At 46.7% G+C, this 26957-nt stretch overlaps 1 protein-coding gene across 1 annotated transcript in view; it reads right to left on the reverse strand.

Annotated features, from left to right (window-relative positions):
* The window catches only part of GLP1R (glucagon like peptide 1 receptor), a 676904-nt gene that overhangs the window by 477216 nt on the left and 172731 nt on the right, over positions 1-26957 (reverse strand). Inside the window, exon 2 of the mRNA XM_069607308.1 lies at positions 11108-11214. Within this exon, the coding sequence (XP_069463409.1) occupies positions 11108-11214 (107 nt within the window). The remainder of the gene's footprint in view (positions 1-11107; positions 11215-26957) is intronic.

Below are 26957 nucleotides of genomic sequence, written 5' to 3' on the forward strand. Positions count from 1 at the left end.
ACTTTTACGTTTATCACAAACCTAATGTGTGGACATTGCTCAGTGTGTATGTGTGCTTTATTGTTGTACAGTCTACAGTGTGCATATACCAGACACACACAGTGCCCCAAGTGCCGTCCACATGTTACACGCACACGCAGTGTGTGCTAGAAGCATTGGTCAATGTGATTCTGACGCATTTCACGGCCCTCCTGTGCATCGCTGCCTCCTTGAGGTGCTGCCCCATCCCCACCCTCATCATCCTCATCATCAGGTGGTTGCAGTTCTGCGTCAGGGGGCAGAGGCACGTTACGTCTGCCGCACATATTGTGTAGCATGACACATGCCATGACGATCTTCGCAACCTTCTCATGGAGGTACAGGAATGCCCCGCCAGACCTGCTGAGGAAGCGGAAACGTGCCTTCAGTAGGCCAAAGGCCTGCTCTATCACCACACGGGTACGTGCATGGGCACGGTTGAAGTCCTCCTCATGCTGGTTCTGTGGGTTCCGGACTGGTGTAAGGAGCCACCCCTTCAGGGGATAGCCTGCATCACCTGTAAATGGGCAACAATGTATGTGTCAGGAATGAGATTGCTTTCTGAACATGACGCGCCACCATGCCTTGCATTCAACTGTTACTTTGCACCAGATTTAGTTGTGCTAATGGATCCACACTATGCAACCGGTATATGTTCATGGCTCTCATGTACTGTTTTGCATGCCGAGACACAATGCAGGGGGGACAATTGCCTTGTGAGTGCCCATCCACTGTGTCCGTTCAGGCCATTACTTTATGTGACCTGGCACGTGTCCTGTGAGGTCAATGCTCACATGATTGCAACATTGCTGTCTGGCTCATTATGACCCCAGGGAACAATACTGGTGTCAATGGGGGGAGTTTGTGGGTCTTGCTGTCTGTGTAGTGGTGCATTGATGTTCCTGTCCGACATGTGCCTCCTTTGTGCGCAGTTATGGGGGACAGGCCTTTCAGTTGATGGTGTTTGGTGACGTGCATGTAGGTGCGTTCCTTTGGAGTCAATGTGGTCACATTTCGTACAATGCACTTGCAGATGGTTGTGTCATGGTTGGGGTACACTTTCATTCACATGTTAGGGCTGATTAGATCAGGCATCATGTATACTGTTGTCAGATGACGTGAGTGCTGCCTCAGGGTATGATCTGGCTACTGCTAGTCGCAGCCATGTGACGTATGCATCATTCCCCCCCCCTTTCTGCCAGGTGCAATATGCATTGGTACGTCGATCACCTACACACTTCGCATATCCATGCTCATGACATTAGACTCACCGAGTAGGCAGGATCTTGGGCCTGCATGTCGCTCCATGTAGCGTGGTATTGTGGAGTTCCGAAGGACCATTGAATCATGCGTTGATTCGGGGAATCGGGCACAACAATGTGTGAAGATCCTGTTGGAGTCGCAGACCATTTGCACGTTGATTGAGTGAAATAGTTTACGGTTGCGGTATGGTACCTCCATGGCATGTGGGACCACCAATTCAACATGGGTGCAGTCGATGGCACCAATGCAACCAGGTATGCCAGCTAGTGCATGGAAACCCACTTTGGTGTTGGCAATCTCCTGGGCAGACCGTGGCAATGATATGTGGTCGTCTGTGTGCTTGAGGAGGGCATCGAGCACTTGGATCAGTGTACGTGAGAATAATGGTTGGGATATGCCACGCAAGTGGCCCACTGTGTGCTGGTAGGTGCCTGTGGCCAGGAAGTGGAGCACGGACACGACCTTCAGTAGGGGCGGGATGGCAGTGGGTGTTTCTATCATGCTGACGATGTCGTTGTGTATCATGTGCACAATGTTGGTGATGGTGTCCCGGTCCAGTCGGTACAGGGTGTGGATCTGCTCTGCGGTGAGGTTGAATGGACTGGCTCTGATGCGTGGGATTGGGGGCTGCCTGTGTGGTGCCACTGGCTGTGCTGGTGGGGCTTGCTGGCCCTGCCTTGCCCTCCTTCTCTTCCTGCGTCTCCTCTCTGCAGGTTGTTGTTGTTGTTGTTGTTGTTGTTGCAGTTGTAGCACTCGCATTGCTATCAGGTCCTCCAGCCCCAACATTGCTAGTCCTATTGGTATCATTGTGGAGTGTGACTGGGGCTGGTAGGGGTGGGGTGTGCTCTTTTTGCACTGGGAAGTCTGTATTGCCTCCACCTGTGCTGATTCTGTGCACCTGTGGCAGCTGGGAACACTGCACATGGCCATTTACGGTTGGTTCGCGATGGCGGAATTAGCGCCATGGCGGTAAGGTACTTTACGGCCTTGGCGATGGCGTTAGGGGCATGTCCGCTTGGTTTGTGATCTGCGTAGCTTTGCGCCATGCCGGTATTTACGGCATGGTGGGTCGCGCGCGCACGACCTTGGTGCTGTTAGCGGCACCGTAAACTACGATGTCGCTAATTGCACTATCGCGGGTCATAATCGGACCTAGCGGTAAACGATGCCGGTATTCATTTACCAGCATCGTTTTCCGCTTACCGCCTGGGTCGTAATGAGGGCCATTGTGTCAATCAGATCGCGCAAGTGCGGGGAAGAGGAAAGGAGGAAGTGCTAGGGTGGAGGGGAAGGGGTAAGTGCAGTTAACTTCCAAGTGCAGCCAGCGGGTGGCTCATAAGTGCAGAGAGAAGGGACTGTTAGGTTGCAGATGCACACCCTTAAGTGCTGGGGAGCCTGGAGGCAGTGCAAGGACAACTGGACATGCAGGCACCAGGCCCAAGTTCAAAGGGTGACCAGTGCGCAGAGCAGCTGGGTTCATCAGCAGGGGAGAGGAAGAGAGAAAACAGAAGAAAGAAAGGTCTTGAGTTGCTTCTGGAACCATAGATCAAGTTTGAGAGAGCGAAGGAGGCCTCCCCCAGCCGAGGAGAAAGTTCTGCCCCCAACTCTCTGCTTGGAGAAACGTTTGATCCTCAGAGAGATGGAGGTGGGTGAGTGGAGAGCCGAGAAGAGAAGGTTGGAGGTAGAGCGGTCTCAGGTCCAAGAAAGCCTTGTGGACGATACAGAGAGTCTTGAACTTGATCCTTGCAGCCACTGGGAGCCAGAGAAGAGATTTCAGAGCTGGAGAGATACGGTCCTTGGGCTTGAGGCCAAGGACAAGTCTTGCAGTCTTGTTCTGGATAAGCTGTAAAGGTCGAAGAGCAGAGGTAGGAAGATTTAGAAAGAGGCTGTTGCGATCATCCAGCCTAGAGAGGACCAGAGCTCTGGAGACCATGAGCTTCTTGGGGAAAGTGATAAAAGGAAGAATACATCTGTGGAGGTGCAGCTGATAGTTTGACTTCTTAGAGACGTCAGAGATGTGAGAAGAGAAGGAGAGGGTGCAGTCAAAGATGACACCAAGGTTCTTAGCCTCATAGGAAGGAGCAGGAAGAAGGCCCAGAGTGGGCAGCCAGAGAAAGAGAGCGGAAAGGAGGGAGCGGGTGTCCCTATGAGGAAGTTCTCAGTCTTACAGGCATTTAATCAGAGATCATTGGCGTCACACCATTATTTACATTCCATCATTGGAAAACATATACAATTTTTTATTTACCAAAAATAAACAAATGTGGTGTGCAGGACACCCTATGGCAAGGGACATACTATATAACAAAATGTCTGTAATGCAATTATGTAAGTTATGGGTCTTTTATGGAATTGGGAAAGAAGGAAAGAAAGAAAGAAAGAAAGAAAGAAAGAAAGAAAGAAAGAAAGAAAGAAAGAAAGAAAGAAAGAAAGAGAGAAAGAAAGAGAGAAAGAAAGAAAGAAAGAAAGAAAGAAAGAAAGAAAGAAAGAAAGAAAGAAGGAAAGAAAGAAAGCTTGGAAACAGGCAGTGCTGGATTATCCATTAGGCCAAGTAGGCACCCGCATATGGGCCCACTCCTTTCACACAAAAACGGATCAACATAAAGCAGTGCAGAAAATGAAGAAAGTATTAGGAGATCATTTGAGAGATGGGGGGGGGTGAAATTTTGACTACCTAGAGGCCTCCACAGGGTTTAATCCGGCACTGGTAACAGGGCCATTTTGAATCTTGCATTAACCACTCACATGGGCACTCCAATTTTGTAAGTGAAAACCTGGCCACTTCCCTGTTTTATTTTGGGCCAGTCAATGCCACTTGCTTTTCTGGGTTTGTGACTCACAAGCTATTTGTGAATGAGCAAAGTGCACATGTTTCCATATCCAAGTCCTTGCAACTGGCCAACTTCTTTTAGACATTGGGGCCCATTGTTCTCACCCTCAAAAACTGCCCATTCCTTGCCTTAGCTTTTCATAGTTCTAACTTTCACCATTCAAAGGGCACTGCCCAACATTGTTATTCAGCCACGGTGTAGCTAATAAATTAATGGCCCACTCGGTCTGTTCTAAAGTAAAGGTTAAGCTGAATTACTTATGATATATTTCAGTCCAGGTGTACAAAATAATTAGTTAGTAATTTATGAACCTTGTCCATAAATTAATGTTCTCGGAATGTTAATAGAGGGTTACAGTGGAAATGACTCCTTATTCCCAAACATCATGCACAAATTAGCATGGAATGGGCACATATTGGGCGGTCCGGAAATAAAGGTGCTGGTAGCAACGTACTGGCACCCTTTCCGGATCATCAGACTACGAGAATGCCTGCAGCGGCCGGTGCTCCTGGCAGGTCTGACCTGCAGTGAGCACCAGCCCCTGCAGGCATGTTTCTCTTGGAAGCACCAGCACTATTAGCAACATTGCCAGTGCTAATGGACTCCACGGGTATGGGCAGTTATAGTTTCCGCTGCCTGACATCCCTGGCTGCCTGTGATCTCAGGTAGTGGAACGGTGTTACAAGGTCAGCAGCAACCTGCCTGTAGCAACGGCGAGTTACCGCCAACCTTGTAATGAGATCCATTGTCTTCTGCACACAGTAATGTACCTACAATATAGCATAGATTTAAGAATCATTAAAAACGTGGGCCTATATCATGTTCATCAATCCATGCACTTCATCAAGAGTATGGCAGTAGCAGTAAAAAATTGCAATAACAGATTACCACAATTTTTACCATACCGCTATATTCCAACAAGGAGGAAATACCTCCAGCACTTGGCTAGTTGCATTTCCTCTTGAAAAATGAAGGAATTATCGCTGGTGAATTTACCACAAGTGGTAGATCCACCAGTCCATTGAGTCCCCTTAATGAGGAAATATCCTAGGGATGCAAACAGGTTTCCGTCCTGGCCATGGCACCGAAACCGCACTACTTGACCTTAAGATTCAAATGGACTTCATCAAGGATGAAGGCAAACCAGCACTCCTCCTTCTGCTAGACCTGAGGGTTGCGTTCAAACTGGTAGGCCACAAAACTCTATGCCATCACCTCACGGCCGCAGGAATGCTCGCCCTGGATCGCCTCCTTCCTAGAAGGAAGGACCATGAGAGTCTTCTCTGACAAGGACAGCGCCTCACCCATCCTCATCCCATGTGGTGTCCCCCAGGGGTCATGTGTTTCCCCACCCCTTTATAACATATTCACCAAGCCCTTATTTGACCTCCTGGGCGACATCGGCATATCCTGCACAAATTACGCCGAAGATACCCAAGTCCTTCTCCCTCTGACAGGATCTTATGACACAGACTAAACAATTCTCAACAGAGTATACCTGACAATCCAGTCCCGAATGGCATATAACTACTTGCATCTAAACAATGACAAGACTGAGATCCTACTGGTAGGATCACCTGCAGTACTAAAGAAACTCAGCCCGCAATTCACATCCTTCCTGATAGACGGAATCCAGAACCTCGTCTCAGATGCAATTAAAACCCTAGGTGTCTACCTAGACACCTCCTTATCCCTCAACAGACAAGTGTGGGGTGCATTTAAAGGCCCCACACAGAAGTCCCTTTATCTGAATAGCAGCATTTTGACACTGCAAACAAAAACGGCCCTTCTTTGCTTACCCTGTCATATGAATGGCAAAATGTTTTACACTGCAACCAAAAACGGCCTGGCTTTCGCTTTTATTTCACATGAGCTGCAAAAATGTAAACACTGCAACGAAAAATGGCCTGGATTTTTCTTTTTGTTCATGTCAAATTAAAGAACCTTGGGCAAAGGGACCTACCCATCATCATCTATGGACAAGCAGCAGTGTAATGCACCCAGCAGTGGAAATCAAAGAATCCTGTGACCTGCAAGACAGGATTTTTAAACATTAAAAGCAAAAACGGCCTGCACTTGTATTTGCAAATAAAAATGGCTTTAAAAAGCCACGTTGAAAAAAGATACCACTGCTCACAGAAAATGGCAGGGAAACATGATGTGGGAGTTACCAAAGCAAATATATATTAGGATTCACCCACAAAACTCCTGTAACCTGTGAAGAGGCACTACTTCAGGAAAAAAAGGTTCTGGCTGAGGGCAGGAACTTTACAATGACAAGCCCCACTTCCAGCTGGATATCACACCTCTCCTCTAAACAACCCTGAAATAAAATGTGATGCTGTTGAGGGCATCATAATTCCCTGTTCTGCAGACATGATGGCAGGAATACAAGGATTTCAAAGAAGGTAATCCTTGGCTAAAGCATGACAAAAAGGTGCAATTCTTTTTGCACCCACTTAAATGAGCAAACTGTCAATTTCAAAGAGAGTCATAAAAACTCTCTGGTCATAGGCTGACCCAGGGGAACAGATGGCTATGGGGGATGAAGCTGCCAGACCATTTGCTGACAGACACACCCTTTATTCATCTAAAAGACTATTTAATTCTTTGAAATTTTGCGCACCAATCAGACTAAGGATTTATTTCCAATTTATGCTATTTTTCATGTAATTTCTAGGCGGTTTTAAGGATATAAATTGCAATTACCTGGGACTTTGGGAACTGTAATGACCAGTTAGATTAGGTTTCTGGCTGATTTGAACATGTGACAATTATGAGATTTGATGAAAAGGTGGAAATTGAAATTAGGAATATGCTTGATGATTTACATATTCATAACTGTTGTAAATTTTATGGACATGACAAAAATGTGCAATATGGCCATGCTACATCGTATTTACTTATTATCGGCTTATCTAATTCCCCATGATTAACGAAAACGAATATATGTTTCATATGGCAGTGGCAGCTAGTACAATTATGAAGTTATGATATATAACTAGTTTTGGCCAAAAAGTGGTAAGGGGAGCAAAAGGAGGATAACAAATGGAAAAGACAGATAATGCTCTCCTCCCCTGAACCAATCCAAACTGGGGGCAGAGAGAGGGATGGTAACTGTCCAATCCTAGCGGCAGGGGTAATTACAGGGTACTCCCCCTAGATTGTAAAATTAGTGATGTCATTTCTGCTATATAAGGGGGACTGTACACAGACTTGGGACACACAACAACCAGGGAGACAGGAAAAGGAAGACGGAGAGAAGGCTGCTGAACCTTACCATCTTTGAGAGTGCAGTGACCAGACCCTTGCCCTTTCTTTCCAGAGTGATTTCCCTACTTCATGTCTATTTAGCTCTGGTCTGCTGATTAGTATTTTCTAAAACTTTGCCTGATTCCTAAGTGTAAACAATACATTTTTTCTTCTATTATGTCCCCTAGAAGTTGTGAGAAATAATAATCAAAATCCTGTTCTTCCATTTTGCTCCAAAAATGGGTTTTCCCTTTCTTTGCTGGGTTCCCATCTTGTGGTGGTGGGCTTCACCCCAAATCTGATTTTCCCCCTATATTCCTACTCCTTGCCACTGCCTTCAATTCAAAGGAATCAAGTTGAATTGATGTTTGGGGGAGTGTTCCAGGGGAGAGTTCTTAACTGTTGTGCTGTCACTTTGTGCAGAATTATTATTTTCCTGTTTGCCATTAAAACAAAAGCGAGTGTAACAGCCCATTTCCACTTGGTCGCTCTCGATAGGATATTGCATTTGTGTTGCCACAATTTTGGTGGCTATTGTATTTTGATTATCCTCATTTACATTGAATAATAAATGAATAAAATATCTTATTAATACACACCAGCCTGGTTCCTAGTCCATTGTGACCTGGGGTGTTTATGGAGGTTGGGTGCGAGACAGGTTGGAGGCCTACTCAAAAAATACTGTAGTATATTAATAATAAAAAACACTTTATTGTGCACCACATCCATTGTAGGGGAAGGAGTTCCCTAGTTGGCGTGTTCTGTGTAATAAACTTTGACACAAGTCAGTGCCATTGCCTCATCAGCAGCCTATGCAGCAAAACTAATCAACGCAGCAAGACAATTCCTCAACTCAAAAAGCTGCATGATCGTTGCCACTGCAATCACAGGGGCGAAATTCAATGAATGCAAACGTCCTATTTACAAGCACATCAGAACTTAAATAAACTGCAAGTAATACAGAATAACGCCCTTAGAGCAGCACTAAACATGCCAAAAAAGGACCGCATTACAGCCTCCAGACAAAAGGATTCCTGGTTCCCGATTAAAGAAAGGATTATCTTCAAGAATCTCTCTATCACCCACAAATGTTTGAGCAAGACTGCCCCCCATTACCTATCCCAAAAGATTGAAAGAACAAAATGCAACAGACCAATAAGATTCTTCTATGCCCACAAATGAGCTTCACCAAGAGTGAAAAGAGCCCAAGGAGGGTGGTTAGGAGGGGGGGTGAGCTACCCAAAAGTCACAGTTAACCACTGGAACTCCCTCCCAGCAGAACTAAGCGCAGAGAACTCATACTGGGCCTTCCGAAAAACCTTGAAAACCTGGCTCTTTGCATAAACTATCGCCGACCAGGATGTCACCCTGCAAGCAATCCATGTCCTAAATGTCCTGAACTTTATACTAACCAAAGTTCTTTACCCAATGTATTACTGATGTACCATCTGCTATGGTTCAAGCTTTTGTATAAATGCGACTGGTCTGCAACAGCACCCTGGTGGCGGAGGGTTTAGACGTGCTACAAATGAAAATAAATAAATAAATAAATATGCCCTGAGGCAGCGGGCCGACCCTGTCAGTAAAGGCCTGCTGCCCTAGTTAAGGGCCTGACCAAAGCGAGGGACCCTTAACGAGGGCGGCGGTGCCGTTACCTATCGGGTTTGTCCATCGCTGAGGGGCATATCGCCATTAGCACCGCTGCAGTTTGCTACACAGGTGCTACCGTTTTTTTGGGGAGCAAAAAAAATAAACGTAGCTTTGCAATGCATCTGCGCCACGTAGTGCTGCTGGAAGCGAAGTATACTGTCCATGTTGATGACTGTGATGTCAATAAACATGGGAAACAGACTAGTAGCAATGCGTGGCACCTGGCCATGCAACGAAAGCACTTCTTTTCCATTTACAAAACAAGACACAATTAGCACCTCTGCAGGAAACTACAGAAGTGCTAAATGGTGAAGGGGGAGCAGGGACGGGAAGGGGGCCCGCTCGGAACGCTGGCTTGTACCATACAGTACAGTCCTGTTCCGAGCCTTCTGATAGGCCAGCGCCCTCTCCCAGGGTGCTAATGGGAAAAACTGTGCCTCCCTTAGCTTACTGATAAAATAAGGGGCGGTATCAGCAAACGAGTTTGGTGGAAATGCCCAAGGAAATTCTGTCAAACTCCTATTGAGGCCCAACATCTTGCAGCCAATACCATTGTAGCTTGAATGCATTTCTTTCACGGGAAGATAACTGTCTCGCAACTGCACTCAGGGAAAAACAAATTGTGTCTATGGCTGCGTTGCAGCCCAAATCCATGTGAGAGACTCTTCCTGAACCTCTACCATAACGCAAAAAAGTCACAAAAACCTTTGGACTCCAGGAGCTGCCCCAGGTCTTGCAAAAAGGAAAGGACTAAATGCCTTACAAGTCTCTAAATAACTCAATTGTAGGTCAACATGCATTGTTGACACTCAACATCATATTAAATGTACACGTTTATTTTGTATGTGTTAGTGTGAAAAGGACGCCAGTCACCCAAAAACGCACCTTAAATAAATAAAAAAATATATGTACATTAGTTAACTCCTGTTCCATTGTTGGTCAGAACAATTACATCATCATTTTCCTCTACACTAACACTTGCTTCGAGGCTGCCAAAAAATCACACTGGAGGGCCAATGTTTGATGTTACTGCAGAGATCCCAGGAAGATGAGTTTTGGGTGGGGAGGGGTAGGTAGTGGGTTGAAATGGCCATAGGGGCTAGCATGGCCACAGGCACTCAGGGGTTAAGTGTATAGCCAGACAACACCCACAAGCTGTGTGACCCTCCTCACATGCCTTTTCCCTCCTATCTGTACTCCGATGTGATAGTTCTAGCACATAGGTGCTGATTAAGCGCCACCTAATAGACACATCCAAGGTGTTTTGCCCACTCTAAAAATGAACAATCGACTTCTAGCAAAGCCAGGACCAGTTCCAGTGGACAAAGGACACGCCATTTGTGTAGGTTAAAAGGGCACCGGATGGCACCACCATTCTCCTGTATGTTATGAGAAAGGTGGCACACCAGAAGCATTGAGGGATAAGAAGATTTCAAGGTGGGGGTATTAATGCTGGTGCTTCCCCACCTAGGTGTGATCTGACCAGCGCATATATGGAGGTCAACTTCATTTTTAAGGGGTAACCATGGAATATCTGGACCACTTGTGGGGGACTACTAACCAGGACCCGCAGCCAAACAATGATTGATTTCCGCAGGACGGACACTCCTCACAGCCCGCGCGGTATGGAGGCCCCATGCTGCCCATGCCCAGCAGAGGTGGGCAGTGGTGGTGGGGGGGCCCTCAGCAGGGCTTCCGGGGTGGGCACAACATTTTCTGTTGCGCCACTCTAGGCGGACTTGTGCAGGATTGTGGGGTGGGCGGGGCATTCATCTCCTCCTATTACAGATGAGCAGGTCATGCTGGGGGTCGGTCTGCTGCACTACAGAGCAGTGCCCTCAACTGCAGGGCTTTGCGAGTCCCGTCTGCAAAAGGACGAGTAAGGGGAGGCAGCAGAAGCATGGACATGTGTATGTTTCCCCAGGTGTTTGCCCGTAAGAAACAGTTCTGCAATCTCCCCATGTCATGGATAGATGCATGTGTTCGAAGCGTTATTTACACGTGTTACATGAAACATGAGAAAACGATGCATATCCTGTAGAAAGAGACCTGCCATCATGCCACTGCAAGAACAAAGCGTTTCCTGTTGTTACCTGAATGCCAGAAGGATAACGGTTGCTATGATGAGGGCTGAGAAGGAGAGCGCGTACCCAATGGTGTAGATGACAGACAGGGAGAGCAGCTGTTCTTCCGGCGGTTTCTGAAAGAGTCCAAGAAAAGAAATGGAATGAACAATCAAGCGCCATGAAGGCAAGTCATTGAGTTAGTGAGAAGTAGCTGCATGCAGTTTCTTGTCAGTTTCCGTTTCTCCCTGTTGGTTGCTGTAGGACGCCCGGCATCCTGCTGGCCAGGCCCACTGTACACTGCTAAGCAGGAGGGAATAGCTCCCTTTTCGCAAGTGCTTTGGTTTGTTTTTGTTTGGTGGTTTCTGTCCCCTGTGACCTCCTCTTTAGTGATCCATCTTTTTTCACGGGGGGGCAGCCCCAGGATGGCCGCTTTCCCGATCCTCCTTTTCCTCCTAATCCATGCTCCCCTCCCCTCAGCCGCACCCGGTCTCCTGCTAACCAACAAGGAAGACTGTGAAAAAACAACTGTGAACAGTTGACTCTTCCCTTTACAATACTGCCCCACTGGGTTTCTGCCCACTGGGATTTTCTCCCATGTGTCCCACTGTAATTGTGCCCCTCTGAGGTTTTGCTCCCTGGTGTCTCGCTCTGATTTTGCCCCCGATCCTCTATGCAATTAGTGCCCTTGCTCCCTGATGTAATTCGGGTGAATGGCTCCTAGATGCCTCACTTTCATCTTCTGGCATAGTGAGTTGTTCCTAGGCACACCACTAGAACTCTGTCCTTTCTGGGCTCTCCACTCTGACCTCTCCTCAGGAACAGGAGATTTTCTGATTCCTGTGGTAATGTGCGAATGCTTGAAAATGAAAAAGACTTCCTCATCCCTAGTCCCAATCCCCTCCTCCTTCAGATGTTTACTAATTGACCTTTTCACAATTGACCTTGAGAGAATTGACCTCAGGAGAATTGACCTAATTTAAAAGGTCAATACGGACATATATGTAGGGGAAACACCCTGCAACCCCACACCCAATCCAAAAACCCTGCAACCCCCACCCAATCCCCTTATATTATTCATAACCCAAAACCAACCCAATAGATATATAAAATACCTAAAATAATATAAAGGTAATTTGTGCAGAAGGTCAATTAGGACAAAAGGTTAATTGCAAAAGGTCAATTTGGGTTATTCCCCTCCTTCTGAGGTATGTATTCATTTAAATGTATATCGTGTGCAAACAACCCTTGGGCATCGAGGAGCTGTTACATGTGACAAGCTTAGTTACATGAGACATCAGAGCAGCCTTTGGAGTCAATACAGATTGGTAACATACATTCTACAGTGTAGGCATGCAATATATGTTACAGGCAGGTAATAATGACAATGTTGTGTGAAGGAAGCATGGTGAAGATTAGATGAACATTCCCACTGTGTCCATTTCTCCTATACGCCACTTTCCCACTCTTTTCCGTGACACACTTTTGTTTCCTGCTCCTATCTTGCGATCTTGCTACAGGAATCCTGATAACTGAAAATGGGCTCTGCAGCCCTCCATACCCTAATGTGATGACTGAAAAGGGTCTCTCCAGCCCTCCATACCCTAATGTGATGACTGAAAGGGGGCTCTCCAGCCCTCCATACCCTAATGTGATGACTGAAAAGGGGCTCTCCAGCCCGCCATACCCTAATGTGATGACTGAAAGGTGGCTCTCCAGCCCTCCATAATCTAATGTGATGACTGAAAAGGGGCTCTCCAGCCCACCATACCCTAATGTGATGACTGAAAGGTGGCTCTCCAGCCCTCCATAATCTAATGTGATGACTGAAAAGGGGCTCTCCAGCCCTTTATACCCTAATGTGATGACTGAAAAGGGGCTCCCCAGCCCTCCATACCCTAATGTGATTACTGAAAAGGGGCTCTTCAGCCCTCTATACCCTAATGTGATGACTGAAAAGGGGCTCTCAAGCCCTCCATGCCCTAATGTGATGACTGAAAAGTGGCTCTCAAGCCCTCCATACCCTAATGTGATGACTGGAAAGTGGCTCAAGCCCTCCATACCCTAATGTAATGACAGGAAAGTGGGTCTCAAGCCCGCCATACCCTAATGTGACCTGACACCTTTTCCCGCTCCAAATCTCATTTTGAGCCCTTTTCGTTTTTTGGCCTTCTGCAGGGCTAGCTTCGGAATCGCTCACAGCAAACACAAAACTATGGGGGCTTTTCATTTCTAGAAGCCTTAGTGCTGCACTGCACCATGGGAGATATATACAGGTGTTTTCAAACTGGGCCACCCCCTTTTCTATGAAATAATTAAAAACTACTGGATGTGTTTCCACCAAACCAACAAAAAGGGACATCTGTGACGCTTTGTGCCTAACTTGTTTCTTTTTCGTGCACATCCGCCCTGCGGTTTTCACTGTGCACAGCAGTAAACTGAAAGAATATATATTTTTCATCAAAATGACACGGTCTGAAGTGTTATGATTCAAATGTCTTCTTTTTAGCAATGTGGTTTCTCCGTTGATAGAAAGTCATATATCCGCGATTGCAATATCCTACGTGCAATGTTTTCAGAAATGCATTCACAATGAATGTTTACTTAGTCAACTGGATCAGGATCTAGGCCTTACCATAAATCACCCTATGCCCTCCGTCAGGCTATGGGGGTCGCGGGAGTGGGTGGTGCTCAGAGCAGGTATTATGCAGCCATCAGAGCTCTGCAGGTGCCTGGCAATACCCCCCGCACCCCCCCCCCCAGGCAGTCACTGGAGGCAGATGCGCTGGGTCTGAACATCAGTCTGTTCCATGGTCGGGCATTGACGTCTCAAGGCACCCACTTTGCTTTCATTGAGGAATGATGTGTTTCTCCAGCAGGACCCCCTGACCACGCATCACATATCTTCAGATACGGCACTGGACGCGGGCGTGGGGGGCAATACACAGTGAACTATGACCTGGCCATCTCCGTGACCTGCACTGTTTGTTTGTCAGTCACTTTATTCTGCATCATATTAGCTTCTGTATCTTAAATAGATTGTGACTTTCTTCCTGTAACCTGGAAAGTCACAGATGCCCTTCTTTCTTCTCCTGCTATGCATGGACATATTTATTTATTTAGAGCATTTATGTAACTCCCAGACCCGGGGGTATCACAGTGTTTGTACAAATGAGAAGGAAAGACATCGAGTAGCAACACTGATTTACAATTTATAATTATAATTGTTCTTTTATAACTCGCTTAACATCTGTAATTGGTTTCTAAGTGTGAGACCAGGATTCAAAACTGTGTTGCTACACGTTGTCTTGCTTCCAAGACAAACATGTTGCCCCTGTGCTATCCTCACGGCTTTATTTACTTTTGGCTTCACCTGTTTACTAGCGCTTAGATGCTCCTGGCCCTTAGTTTGCACTCTACAAGTACCATACATGTAGAGTTAGTAATATTTGTCAAAAAGCCATGTTTTCTACAAGCCCATTGGCTGCCGCACCTCAGCCCGCGAGCCGCACCTCAGCCCGCGAGTGCTTTGCAAATGCTTTGGTTAATCTGACACAAGAATTCCAGCAATAACATCGGAGCAGTACATGGAATGACAGGAAACTTTAATGAAATGAGCAGCTTACGATGACACGCTATATTTGCCGCTTAAATTTATCGCCTCCAAAATAATTTTATGGATCCGTGAACTGTGCCCAATTAGCATACTGTGTCATTATCCAGCTGTCTCCTTGGCTTGGCTTCTTCTCAGGGCGCGTCGCTATGTATTCTGTGACTCCGTTGATGAATTTCGTTCCAGGAGTAACAGATCCAGAGCAGAAAAAAACCGTAATTGTACAAGAATTGAGGGTTCTGCGTTACTGTCTGAGGGAGAGACCCACGTGGTCTTGAAAGCCAGTAGACAAAACATATGGCATTGAGCTAACAAAGGTATCACCCCTGCAGGCACTTGTGTTGTTTACCTTGTCCTTAAAATATAAAATTGCACTGTAAAAGCTGAGGAAGCCCAAATGGCACACCATAAGTGCAAGGATCTTGATTGGAATGCCCATTTTCCTCATAAGGTAGCCTCCACTCAGGACATGTTATGTTATATTAGTGTGATTTACACTGGACACTGCTGCCATTGGCATGGTCTGCAGGTGCTTTGGCGGATCTGAAAAAAAGGTAGGAAGGGTTGGGTTTGTTATTGGGAGAAGAGGTAGAGCGCAAGAGCCCTTTCACTGTTCTGTTGCTAGTTTCAGTTTGGAAAAAAACAATAACTTTGAATGTGTTTGCTACTCGAGGCAAGGGTAGGTGGGTTTGCAGTGTCGGGGTGATTATCCCGGGGGCTGGCAGAGCCGTCCGCGGACCTCTGGGCTGGGGAGGCCCCAACTCCTCCCGCGTCCCAGAAGGAGTATGACATACGCACACAAGGAGCAAGGCAATGACTGCTGTTTATTAGAGTAACAGCAGGGATATGCTTAGTCCGTATGCATCCGGAAAAGCTCTCATCATTAGTGGGGCTCGCAGGCCCTTTTTACAGCAGTATGATGCGCTACTTGCGTCACCTGGGAAAAATCATCACAAAACCTATTGCCACTTCGGATTGGTTCCCCGAGTGTTAGGGTTAGTATATGTCCCCTATAGGGAGAGATGTTAGTGGTGGAGGACAGGTCAGGTGGTATACTTGGGCTGTTCCTAACAGTTGCTACTTTGGAATTTTTACAAAGGGACCCTTGGTGATTGGCTAGGAGTAATGGCGTCAGTAATAAGCCCTCTGTATTCTGATTGGTTCTCCCGCGAGCCCCCAAGCCTGGGACCATCACTGTTCCCAGCCCGCGGTGTACCTGACATTAGCAACAATGTGCAACTATGTGTTAGTGCAGACAATGGACAGGTCTGCTTATGGACTGGTGAGCAGGTCTTTCCAATCGCTGCAGGTGTCCATCTTTGCCGCTTTGTTGTTGCAACCTGTGTCCCAGATGTGGGACCTTGGCGGCTTCTCGTCTCGTAAGCTTTGCATCTTATCAGTTCGGCTTGGTCACGTGTGTGGAGACCGTAGCTAGAGCAGAATTATGAGCATTAGATTTTGTATTCTGTCTCTGAGGGCTTGGCACCTGCAGGTGTAACCTTGGCGCAGGGCGTGCGGCGTGCGAGTTGCAACATCGTGGCCTTGGCTGTGGGCTCTCATTAGGGCTTGTTCTGCATGGTCAGCACTTGTATTTCGCTCTGGGAGGGTTTTCGTTTGCGAGGCTCCTGCCTGGGGACTCTTGCTAGCGGCCTTCTTGGGCCTAGTTTCTGGGTGGCAGTACATAATCCATAGTATGGAGGTCGTGGGGTGACAGAGTGTCACAGGCAGCGTTAGATATACATGGTGGTGTCTTCATAGGGATGGTTGGTGAGAAAAAGCGTCAGCAAGCACGTACTTGAGCTCTTCGGGCATCTTGCGTTTCTGCAGTGCTGTAGAAGGCCTATGTGAAAAATAACAACGATGCCTGTCTGTGGGTGTGACCGTCCGCTGAATCGTAGCACTGAGTATGTTCTTTGTGTGGGTTGGTGTGTGAGTGGCCTGTGTGCATGGTGGCACGTGTATTCTTGTCTGTTGGCTATGTCGTCATGGCATCTCTAACAATGTGAATACTCATGGCTGTTGTTGTAGTCAAGCTGATCCATGTCACAGGCGTTGGTTTGAGCCTGGCCTGGTGGTGGGCATAGTCCTTGCATGTGTAGGTTTTTGAACCAGGGTATTTTGTCATGTGGTAAGTAGATGAACTGAAATGAGATTGGGGGGAGGGTGTTATCCCATTCTCCCACTTCAGTCCCCCCTCTGGTTGACTTGTCGACCACAAAATCATCCTTTTCCTTATCTCCTTTCACTCTCCATACTTTAGTTATTCCGGCCAAGTGCCCATAGTGGTTGACATGATCTTCAAATGACCAGTACATGTAAACGCAGCCGCCGCCAGGTTTGCAGTATACCCATCTTCCAACATAGCTCCTTGGGTTCCTTGGGTTCTCCACCTTCACAGACGGCGGATCTATATGATTATCAAGTATCTGTTTGTGCAACCTTTCCCTTTCCTGTATGATCATGTCTGTGTGCTTGTCATCATCAGCTGGCAGTAAGGCGTGCATTCCAACCATTTCCATCATTTTGTCCGTCGTACAAGCTCTTCTTCCTTTCTATAATCTCATTCCAATCATTATAGCCACTGCCAATATAATGCATCCTGCTATTAACTTCAGGCCGTCTGATAGCCACGAAGGCATCCATGACCACAGGAAAGAAAACCAACTGCCGTCTCCTTTTACTCCTTTACTTTCATCAAATATTTTTAAGTGCATCAGGGCCAGTTGTGATACTGCTTCTGTAAGTGTTCCATTGTCAGTGTCATTAGCGGGATGAATGTGCAACATGATTATCCAATTTTCACACAAACCCCTCCTTCCATTGCCGTGAGGAGGTCCAGCAAATATCTATTTTGTAGTGCTACCATTCGTACTGCCCTCAATTCTTCTTTTATCGCATTGAATCCATTGACGGTTGAATTAATGGTCATCATTAGCTCCCAGCGGGTAATTTGGAGCCATTTTGCATTTGCATATGCCTGCAGTGCTGGGTGTATTATTGATGAGAATAACATTGCTGCTCTGCTAAATAGTCTATGTTCCGGTGGGATGGAAGTGAGAGCTGTTTCCGATCTTCCCCACCGGTAGGTTCCGGTCAGGGGTTCTCCTTGTCTTTTCACTCTCAACGGAAATGTCTTGCCGTGCTCCTCGTCACCTTCTTCATCTTGCACAGATCTTTTCCTCCTTTTATTACCTTTGTCCATTGTGGGGAAGTTGGCCATGTTGACGTGTCTCTTAGGCACAACCAGAGATGGTACATTAATGTGTACCATAGTGCCTATCCCATTCCATGATGGAGGTAACATGTGATATGCCTTATCGCCGCAGGACCAATAGTGATCCATTAGAACAGCTGTCCCGGCACCCCTCACAGGGATCAAGATTATACTTCTGCAGTTGCAGTTATTTCCAACATCAACATCGCCAATGTGTTGATAGCACAGTGTGGGTGCAGTTAGCAGCAGTATAGTTATTGGGTCTATGTCTTTCTCCAGCCATGTTAACAGCGGTACATTTTTTACCCACTCCATCCAACACTTATGGTTTGTGTCGTTGATTGAGTACGCATTTTCGTTTGTCACCATATTGCTCCCCACCACTCCATCTGTCCATCCTTCATTAGTGTATATCTTCCCATATATTACAATGGGCCTCATTCCGACCCTGGCATTAACCAAGGCACTATTAGCGCCTTGGTTGACGCTGTTATTTTTCCGACTCCGCCATGGTGAATGGCGGAATTACCGCCCCATTCCAAGGTTGGCGGGGGCGGTAATTCCCCATTCACCATGGGCCCTTCCCCATTCCCATTTTTGCCCCATAGGGCTCAATGGGAATGGGGAAGGCGCTAATTACGGCACCGTAAATTACGGTGCCGTAATTAGCTCCTAGGTCCCTTTGCGGGTTGGTTTTTTAACGCCTGCAAAAAGCAGGCGTTAAGTACCAACCCGCAAAGAGAACTCGGAATAGGGCGGTAAGGGTTTAACGGCACCGGTCTCCTAACCGGTGACCGTTAACCCTTACCGCCCTACTCGGAATGACCCCCAATGAGTGCTTTTTCCCCACCAACCTTGTTTACCTGCAATTTCACTTGCTTGCCAGTCACACGGCAGGTATTCTAATGTCCCTTTCTTTGTTTCTCCTTTATCAGGGCCTTCTTTTATCTAAACATCTAAATCCTTGTGTATGTAGGCGGTAGCTGTTGTACATCCTAAGCGTTTTTTTGAAGTTATTTTCATATGCGTATTTATCTCTTGTCTTCCATTGTAATGCAACTACTGTCCCTTTAAATCGTCCTTTCGTTTGGAATAATGTCAAATATATCAGGCATTCCACTGTCTTTGCTGGTACTTCAGTAGCTACAAAAGTCCTTGATGGGCTCATGGCGTACAGGATCAACAAGCACACATAGCAGTTGTCCTTAGTTGTCTGCTTACCAATTTTGGACATGTGCTGATACTACATGTTATTTCAGACGTGTGCTGAATCCGTGATATATGTGTCAATCCCATCATACGACTCCAGATGTACTACGTTTCACCCTATTCCCATCACCTCTTGTGTTACTTGTACAACCTGACACCGCACCTGTTGCAGCAGAGGAAGGGGGTATGTTAATTGTGGGTGCAGCCATAATTCGAGAAGCATAGCGTGACTGCCAGACAGAGGCAGCAATTAAACCAGTGATGACCAACACTCCTACTATCTTTATTACAATACTTAATATCGCTGGCATTTTTCTTACCTTTGCTGCGGTCCTGCAGCTTATCCTTTATGAAGTTAAAGATGCCTGCCTGAAAATTCTAAAAACATGTGTTAGTTTGTTAGTTTTCTTTAATCAAGCTCTCCCTATCAGATAGTCATTTAGTTCCCAGGCGAAAAGCTGTTCCCATGCTAATCTCAGTGACCTATCTCTCAGAGCTGGTAAGTGCTTGTGGAGATGTGGGAATGATTGTTCTATGGCCAAAATAAACGAGTTGTAATATGCACGTAACCTTCTCCTTTTTAAATATTTTGGTCTCTTTATATGGTATACAAATTGGCGTGACAGCGCCTTGGGGGTATTGTCACCTGTGGGTAGCATTTACCCCTGGGCAAAACACGACGTTAGTAACTTCACTTTCTTTACAACACAGTAATATGCGGTACCTGCATGTGCGAGACAAAAAAGAGAAAGAGAACATGCATGTGTTTACATGTGTGGTGCAGTATTCATTTTTGTTAGACAATGTCCTTTATTTGGTAGTGGCATGGGCGGGGCTGGGCGGGGCAGAGAGTTTGTGGGTGTTTGGGCAGGCAGCTGTTTGGTTGCTCTGAGATCTCGTGACCATGTGGTGGGCTATGGGTGATTGTCCAAAGTCTATGGGCGTGCCTGTGGCTGGGATGGGGTCAGGGGCAGTGTCACAATTGTCTTTTGTTGTAGTTGCTGCCTCTTTTCCTGTTGTTGGTGTTGCCGATGCGGTTGTTGTTGTGGTGGCACTGTCATCAAAGCGAGGGCGGGTCTGACCTTTGTAGGGCTTGACATCATGCAGGTGATTCCATACCGTTTTATTGCTCAGTTTAACTGCTCTGGGAGCTACTGCTTCCACCAGGTGGGGCCCTGTAAATCAAGGGCTGTTCCACCGGCGATTGAAGTTGCGGAGGAGAACGTGGTCTCCTTCCCCTATTGTCCAATTTGTTTGTTGTACTTGTTCCTCGTTTGTTTCTTCTTGCTCAGTAGTCTTCGACCCGCCCCGCGTGCGCTCAATCTGTTGAGTGATAAAGGCGACACTAGTAATCAAGGAAGACACATATTCATCCATCTCGTCACCAAAAACATTTGCAGAACTTTCATAATCAGTCATTGCTCTTGAGGTTGGAGTTAGTGGAAGATGCATCTGGCGTCCAGTCACCACCTCGTGGGGAGTGAGGTGGTGATCCGACCCTGGCCTATTTCTCAGCTCAAACAGGGCCAAGGGGAGGCAGTACAACCAGCTTTTCTTAGTTATGTGCTGTATCTTTGCAATCTCTTCTTTTAGCAGGCCATTCAGGAGTTCACAGACACCATTTGCCTGTGGGTGGTATGCGCATGCGAACTTGTGTTTGATGCCGAGCATTTCAGTTATGTGCTCGAACATTTCATTAGCAAAGTGTGGGCCATTGTCCGACCGCGCAAACCCCCACCTTGGGAAAACTTCCCTCACTAGGAATTTTGCGGCTCTGAATGCATCCACATGAGAGCAGAGCCCAGCCTCAATCCACCTTGAAAATGGGCACACCACTACAATCATGCATCTTTGCCCTTGACATACGTTGATCATGTCAACGTAGTCAATGTGCAGGTGTATGAAGGGTCCTTCTGGCCGGGGTATAGTACCTTTTATCACTTGCAGCGTGTGACCGGCTGTAAACTGTTGACAAGTTAAGCATCTGCTGATAAAGTTTGCGACATGTGAATTTAGCTGGGGGCAGAACCAGTCCTCCCTTATGCGTGCTGCAATCACTTCCTTCCCTGTTTGCGTGGGGTGGTGTAGTTGTTCCAGAGCTGTTTTCAGTAGGGCCAGGGGCATCACTACCTTCCCTGTATTATTCTGACACCAGAATGCATCTGTGGGTGACATTGTGCATCCTCTTTTTCCCCATAGCTCCTTTTCTGCCATAGGTGTTGCTGGCTGTTTTTCCATTATCTGTGTGTCAGGGGGGTGTGTATACCCATCCTTCATTAGCATTTGTCTTGCTCCCATCCTCCCTTTATCTTTTCCTTTTTCTAGGGGTGTCCAAACTTCTCCAAAATACGCAGCATGCTTGGCATGTGCGTCTGCTGTTTTGTTACCTTTTGAGATAGGGTCATCCCCATTGGTGTGGGCCTGACACTTTAACAGGGCTATTTCTCTGGGTGTCTCAATTACTTCAATTAGTTCTGCAAGTAGTAGGGCATGTTGTACTGGCATACCATCTGCTCTTCTGAACCCTCTCCTTTGCCATTTTATTAATCCTGAGTGGACTGTTTACACGGAATATATTGTTACTCTTTTATCATAGCTCTCTTTTAATGCCAAAATTAGGGCCACTAGCTCTGCTTCTTGCGCTGAGTAATGTTGTGGTAGTTGAACATACTTTACTGGCACATACATCCAGTCTTCTGTCAACTTAACCACTGCTGCTCTTGTCCTTCTAACACCGTTGCTTTGGTCAATTATTGATGACCCATCAATGTACATTATTTCTCCCCCTGCTAGGGCATTTTCTTCAACCTTTCTTGTGCTGGAGTAAATTGCAATGGCTTGGGTGCAATCATGAGCGTAGTCACCATGTTCAACTACCTCAGCTATAAATCTTGCTGGGTTTACATTGCTCCACCTTACAATTGTTAGCTCCGGTCTTGATAGTATTATTTTGTAGCCTGATGCCCTCTGTGTTGTCAATGTTGATTTGGGACTGTTCAATATTGAAAATAATGCATGTTCCACGAACAGTGTGGTAGGGCACCCCATTGTTATTGATGATGACCCCTCCACCGCGAATGCTGCGGCTGCGAGGCTCTGTTCGCAAGGGAAGTGACTTAAAATTACATGGTCCAAGTGTCCGCTGTAAAAAGCCACGGGCTTGTGTCCCATGCTCGTTTTTTGTGTCAGCACTGCCTTCATTACTGCTGAGTCGCAATGTGAAAAAATGAAAAATTGGTGTTCGTAGTTAGGGGTAGCTAGCACTGGTGCTGTTGAGATGGTGTTTTTTAGTTCATCAAAAGCCTCTTTCATTTCTCTTGTCCATCCCAACTTTTTATCCCCCTTCTGTGCTTCTCTGAGGGCCGCGAGCAGGGGTCCTATCTATGAACTGTAGTCAAAAACCCATGCCCTGCAGTAGTTGCATAGGCCCAGAAATTGCTGAAGTTCTCTCACTGTCTGTGGTTGTGGTGTGTTGGTTATGGCCTGTGCTCTTTGAGGTGCAATGTTCCTTCCATGCTGAGAGATAAGCTGACCAATGTAGAGCACCTGTTCCTGGCAGTACTGTAACTTCTCCTTGTCCACCTTGTACCCCTTCTCAGCTAACGCTGTGAGCATCTTTACTGAGTCCTTTCTACACCTTTCATCAGACGTGCTGCAAGTGATGATGTCATCAATGTATTGCAGCACCGTGCTCTCCATCTCAATGTTTCCCAAATCATTTGTATCACTCTGTTGAAGATAGATGGTGACTTACAGTACCCTTGGGGCAACCTTGTGTGTTTCCACTTTGTGTTTCTGTATGTGAAGCTTGTCAGGTCCTGTGAGTCAGGGTGCAGAGGTATCTATGAACTGTAGTCAAAAACCCATGCCCTGCAGTAGTTGCATAGGCCCAGAAATTGCTGAAGTTCTCTCACTGTCTGTGGTTGTGGTGTGTTGGTTATGGCCTGTGCTCTTTGAGGTGCAATGTTCCTTCCACGCTGAGAGATAAGCTGACCAATGTAGAGCACCTGTTCCTGGCAGTACTGTAACTTCTCCTTGTCCACCTTGTACCCCTTCTCAGCTAACGCTGTGAGCATCTTTACTGAGTCCTTTCTACACCTTTCATCAGACGTGCTGCAAGTGATGATGTCATCAATGTATTGCAGCACCGTGCTCTCCATCTCAATGTTTCCCAAATCATTTGTATCACTCTGTTGAAGATAGATGGTGACTTACAGTACCCTTGGGGCAACCTTGTGTGTTTCCATTTTGTGTTTCTGTATGTGAAGCTTGTCAGGTCCTGTGAGTCAGGGTGCAGAGGTATCGAGAAAAATGTATTTTTGAGGTCAATCACAGTAAACCGTGATGCTTCTGCTGGTATTCCACATAGTATGGTGGCTGGGTTGGCTGCTATGGGGTACTCTGCTTCTACAATGTAATTCAAGGGCCTGAGGTCCTGGATGAAACGCCAAGACCATCCTTTCGCTTTGCGCACTGGGTACACAGCAGTGTTGCAGGGTGATTCTGATGGTGTCAGTATGCCATTGTTTATCAAGGCCGTTATTGTTTCATATATGCCCTCATCTGCCTCTTTCGATAGTGGGTATTGTTTCACTCTCGGTAGTATGGCTCCTTTTTTCAATTTTATTTTCACTTCACCAATGCTTTTGATGCAGCCAACGTCATATGGACTGGTGGTCCACAGAGATGCTGGTACTGTTGCCATGTCTTCCTCATAAAATGGTACTGGTGTAGGGGCAGGTGCCTCTAGTGCCATTGTCATTTTTAGTGCCACTTGCTTGTATGTTACCTTCAACCAGATGTTAATGCTCATCCCAAACACCATCTCTCCCTCTCTATTATCATCTGAGATGAGCTCCTCATCAGATACCTGTGTAAGCCTGCACCCCTCTGCCAGTGCTATTACAGCTCCCCAGGCCCTCCTCTCCCTGTCCTGGGCATGTACTGCAATGTAATCTGCAGTTGCCATAATGCTCTTAATGCTTATTGAAATCATTTTCCTCTCTTTTTCACCTGCTGGTGTTTCAGGTCTGAATAGGTAAGCTGTTGGCCTTCTCCAAACTGTGCCCTCAATTCCAGGGAACCATGCTATTGCCATGTCTGTCCCATATTGGAAGAGGTCTTTGTCAATTGGCTCAGCCATGGCCACTGTTTGTCCGCTGTACGCCTGCAATATTTGTCATGCTGTGAGCATGTTGATGCCTGGCGTGGAGCAAATTATGCCCTTCTCCGTGAAGGAGATGGTCATATTCAGTCTTCTCATTATATCCCTTCCAAGTATGTTTACTGGTGACTGCTTCGCGTACAGAAGTGGAAGAGCCATGTCGTGATCTCCTATAGCTAAGGAGATGTTATCAGTAAAGGGAACCAACCCTCGAGCCCCAGAGAATCCTTGAGTGTACATTGCTTCGCCTGACAATTTAAACTTCCCCTCCCTTATGCAAGACCTAGTGGCCCCTGTGTCAACTAAGAAGGAAACATTTTTGTCACCTATCACCACCTGTATGCGTGATTCCTCCGCAGTGTTAGGCATTACCGATAGGATGGGACAAATCCAAGACATCTGTGGGCTGTACTATTGTTGGTATAGTGACTGACCGCTTCCTGTGTAAGGGTTGTGACCAAATTCGTCACCTTCCTCAGCTGTGTATGCTGTAGTTGTTCATTAGTTGTTGATACTGCATTATCCTGTACTTGTGTGAGATGTTGTACTGGTTGCACTTGACAGTGTAGTGTGGCTATCGTTTGTTGCTGTTGTGGTGTGTTTGTTTGTACCTGTTGCTGTGGTGGTGTGTATGTTTGTATCTGTTGCTGCGGTGATGAGTATGTTCGCACTTGTGTCTGTGGTGGTGGGTGTTGTAGTGGTGCTTGTTGTTGTGGTAGGCATTGTTGTATTCCCTGTTGTTGTTGAACCTGTTGTTCTCCAGTGTGGTCCTGTTCCCCCCAGGCTGGTTGTGTGGGCCTCATCCTACATGTGCGTGACATATGTCCTACCATCCCACATATCCAACATATTGGTGGTTCTCTGGCCTGCCATGGGAAACCCCCCACGTTGACTTAGTATCCTTGCTGTCTGTTTTGGTAGTAGCCCCTGAACCCTCCTTGTTTTTGTGCCTGTTGGCCATAGCCCATCCCTCTCGTCATACCACCCCTCCCCCTGTAGTTGTTAGAGTATCAATTTCCCATTTGTATATATCCTCCTCCTGTGTATGCCGTGTATGGTGAGGGCGGGGGCATCTGCTGTGTTATTACTTGTGTTGGCTGTTGTAGTTGTGCTACCTGTTGTTGTGTTGTGTCTTGTGCAACCGTGACCTGTGTGGGGGCGGGTGTTGTTATTAGTGCTCCTTCCATGGCATATTTGGATAACTTCTTTTGTACCGGTTTTGCCTCTTCGGCCTTCCTATCTTCCTCATTTTGTTTCCTCTTTTCCTGCCACAGCCTGCAGTGGTGTACTACAGTCAGTTGTATTTCCGGCCAGGCTCTAACTTCCATACCTACTATTTTCTTCAGCTGCCTTCGTACTTGCTGCGGGAGTCCTTGTATTAGTATATGGGAGAAAATTGCTAGTGTTTTATCCCACGGTTCCCGCATTTCCAAGCGCCACTTCTCCTGAATCTCCTGGATGTAATCAACAGGATCCTCATTCTCACACATCTTGCATGACGTTATTGCTCCTATGTCTGACGTGTCTGGGTACTGAACCTTTAAAGCCTGCCACAGCGCATGTCTGCAATTTGCAAATGGCGCTCCATCATGTGACGTGTCTGTTACTGTGACCCCTGGGAAGCCCGCCTTTTTCCAGATGTCATCTGCAGCATCCCCCAGTATTGATATTAAGAGCCCCTTCACGTCCTCCACCGCTAGTTTTTGTCCCGCCATGTGTTTTTCCATCTCATATATCCACTTGCCTGCTCCTCCGCTTAGTGATGGGAGTCTGCATTTAATATTCTCTTTATCGGCATGCTTCCAGGGGACATATTGTGGTCTGGCCCCTCCCCTTTCCAGAAGTGGCATTAAATTGTACCCCCTCATTTCCCCCCATGCCCATGGGGTAATGTTGGTGTATTCATCCTCCTCCTCTGTGTCAGGTCATTCATTCTTCAATCATATCAATAGTACAGTGGTCTGTTTTTCCATCCCCTCCATCCTTACATCCTCTCCTGTTACCCTCTTGTCTTACCATGGGCGTGCTCACGAGTTCTTCCTGCCTGCGTCCTGGAAGGTCTCTAAGTCTGTCGACATATGGGTTGTGTGCAGGGGTGGGTGTCAGTGGGCGTGGTGCTAGAGGTCGTGTTGTTAGAGTGCGTGGCGTTTGTACCGGTGTCGGTGGTAATAGTTCTGACTCTCTACTTGCTACCTCTTTTATCTTCTCTTTACCTTTTGTATCTTCTTCTCTTCTTTTGCACGACCATGGTGACTCGTGGTTGGTGCGTGTAATGTACAGTTTCTCTAAACTTTCCCCATTGCTATCTCCTCCGCGTTTCCCTAAACATTCTTCCTCCTCGCTGCAAAATCCATCAGGAAAAGATAAACCCCAGTCTGTGCGTTTTCCATCCACTGTCACCGTCTGTAGATCTATTAAGTCTGCTTCCTTGTGCACTCCTCCTTTAACAGCTGCCCCTTGTGTTGACGTTGTGGCCACCTCCAAATCCTGGTATGTGTATGTTCTTACACCGTGCTCCACCCTCCTATCTCCACTTTCCTCATCCTTTTTTCTATTATTTCACCACCTATTTCCTCTCTTTTTCTTTTTAGTTCTTCCAACACCTCTGCACTTACCTTCGCTAGTATTCTTTCTTCGTCTTCCTTCCTTTCCCATTTTGCCAGTTCCCTTTTTAATATGC

This window comes from Ambystoma mexicanum, chromosome 4q (genome assembly GCF_040938575.1).
Source record: "Ambystoma mexicanum isolate Mex_15411 chromosome 4q, UKY_AmexF1_1, whole genome shotgun sequence".
NCBI classification, from domain to species: Eukaryota; Metazoa; Chordata; class Amphibia; order Caudata; family Ambystomatidae; genus Ambystoma; species Ambystoma mexicanum.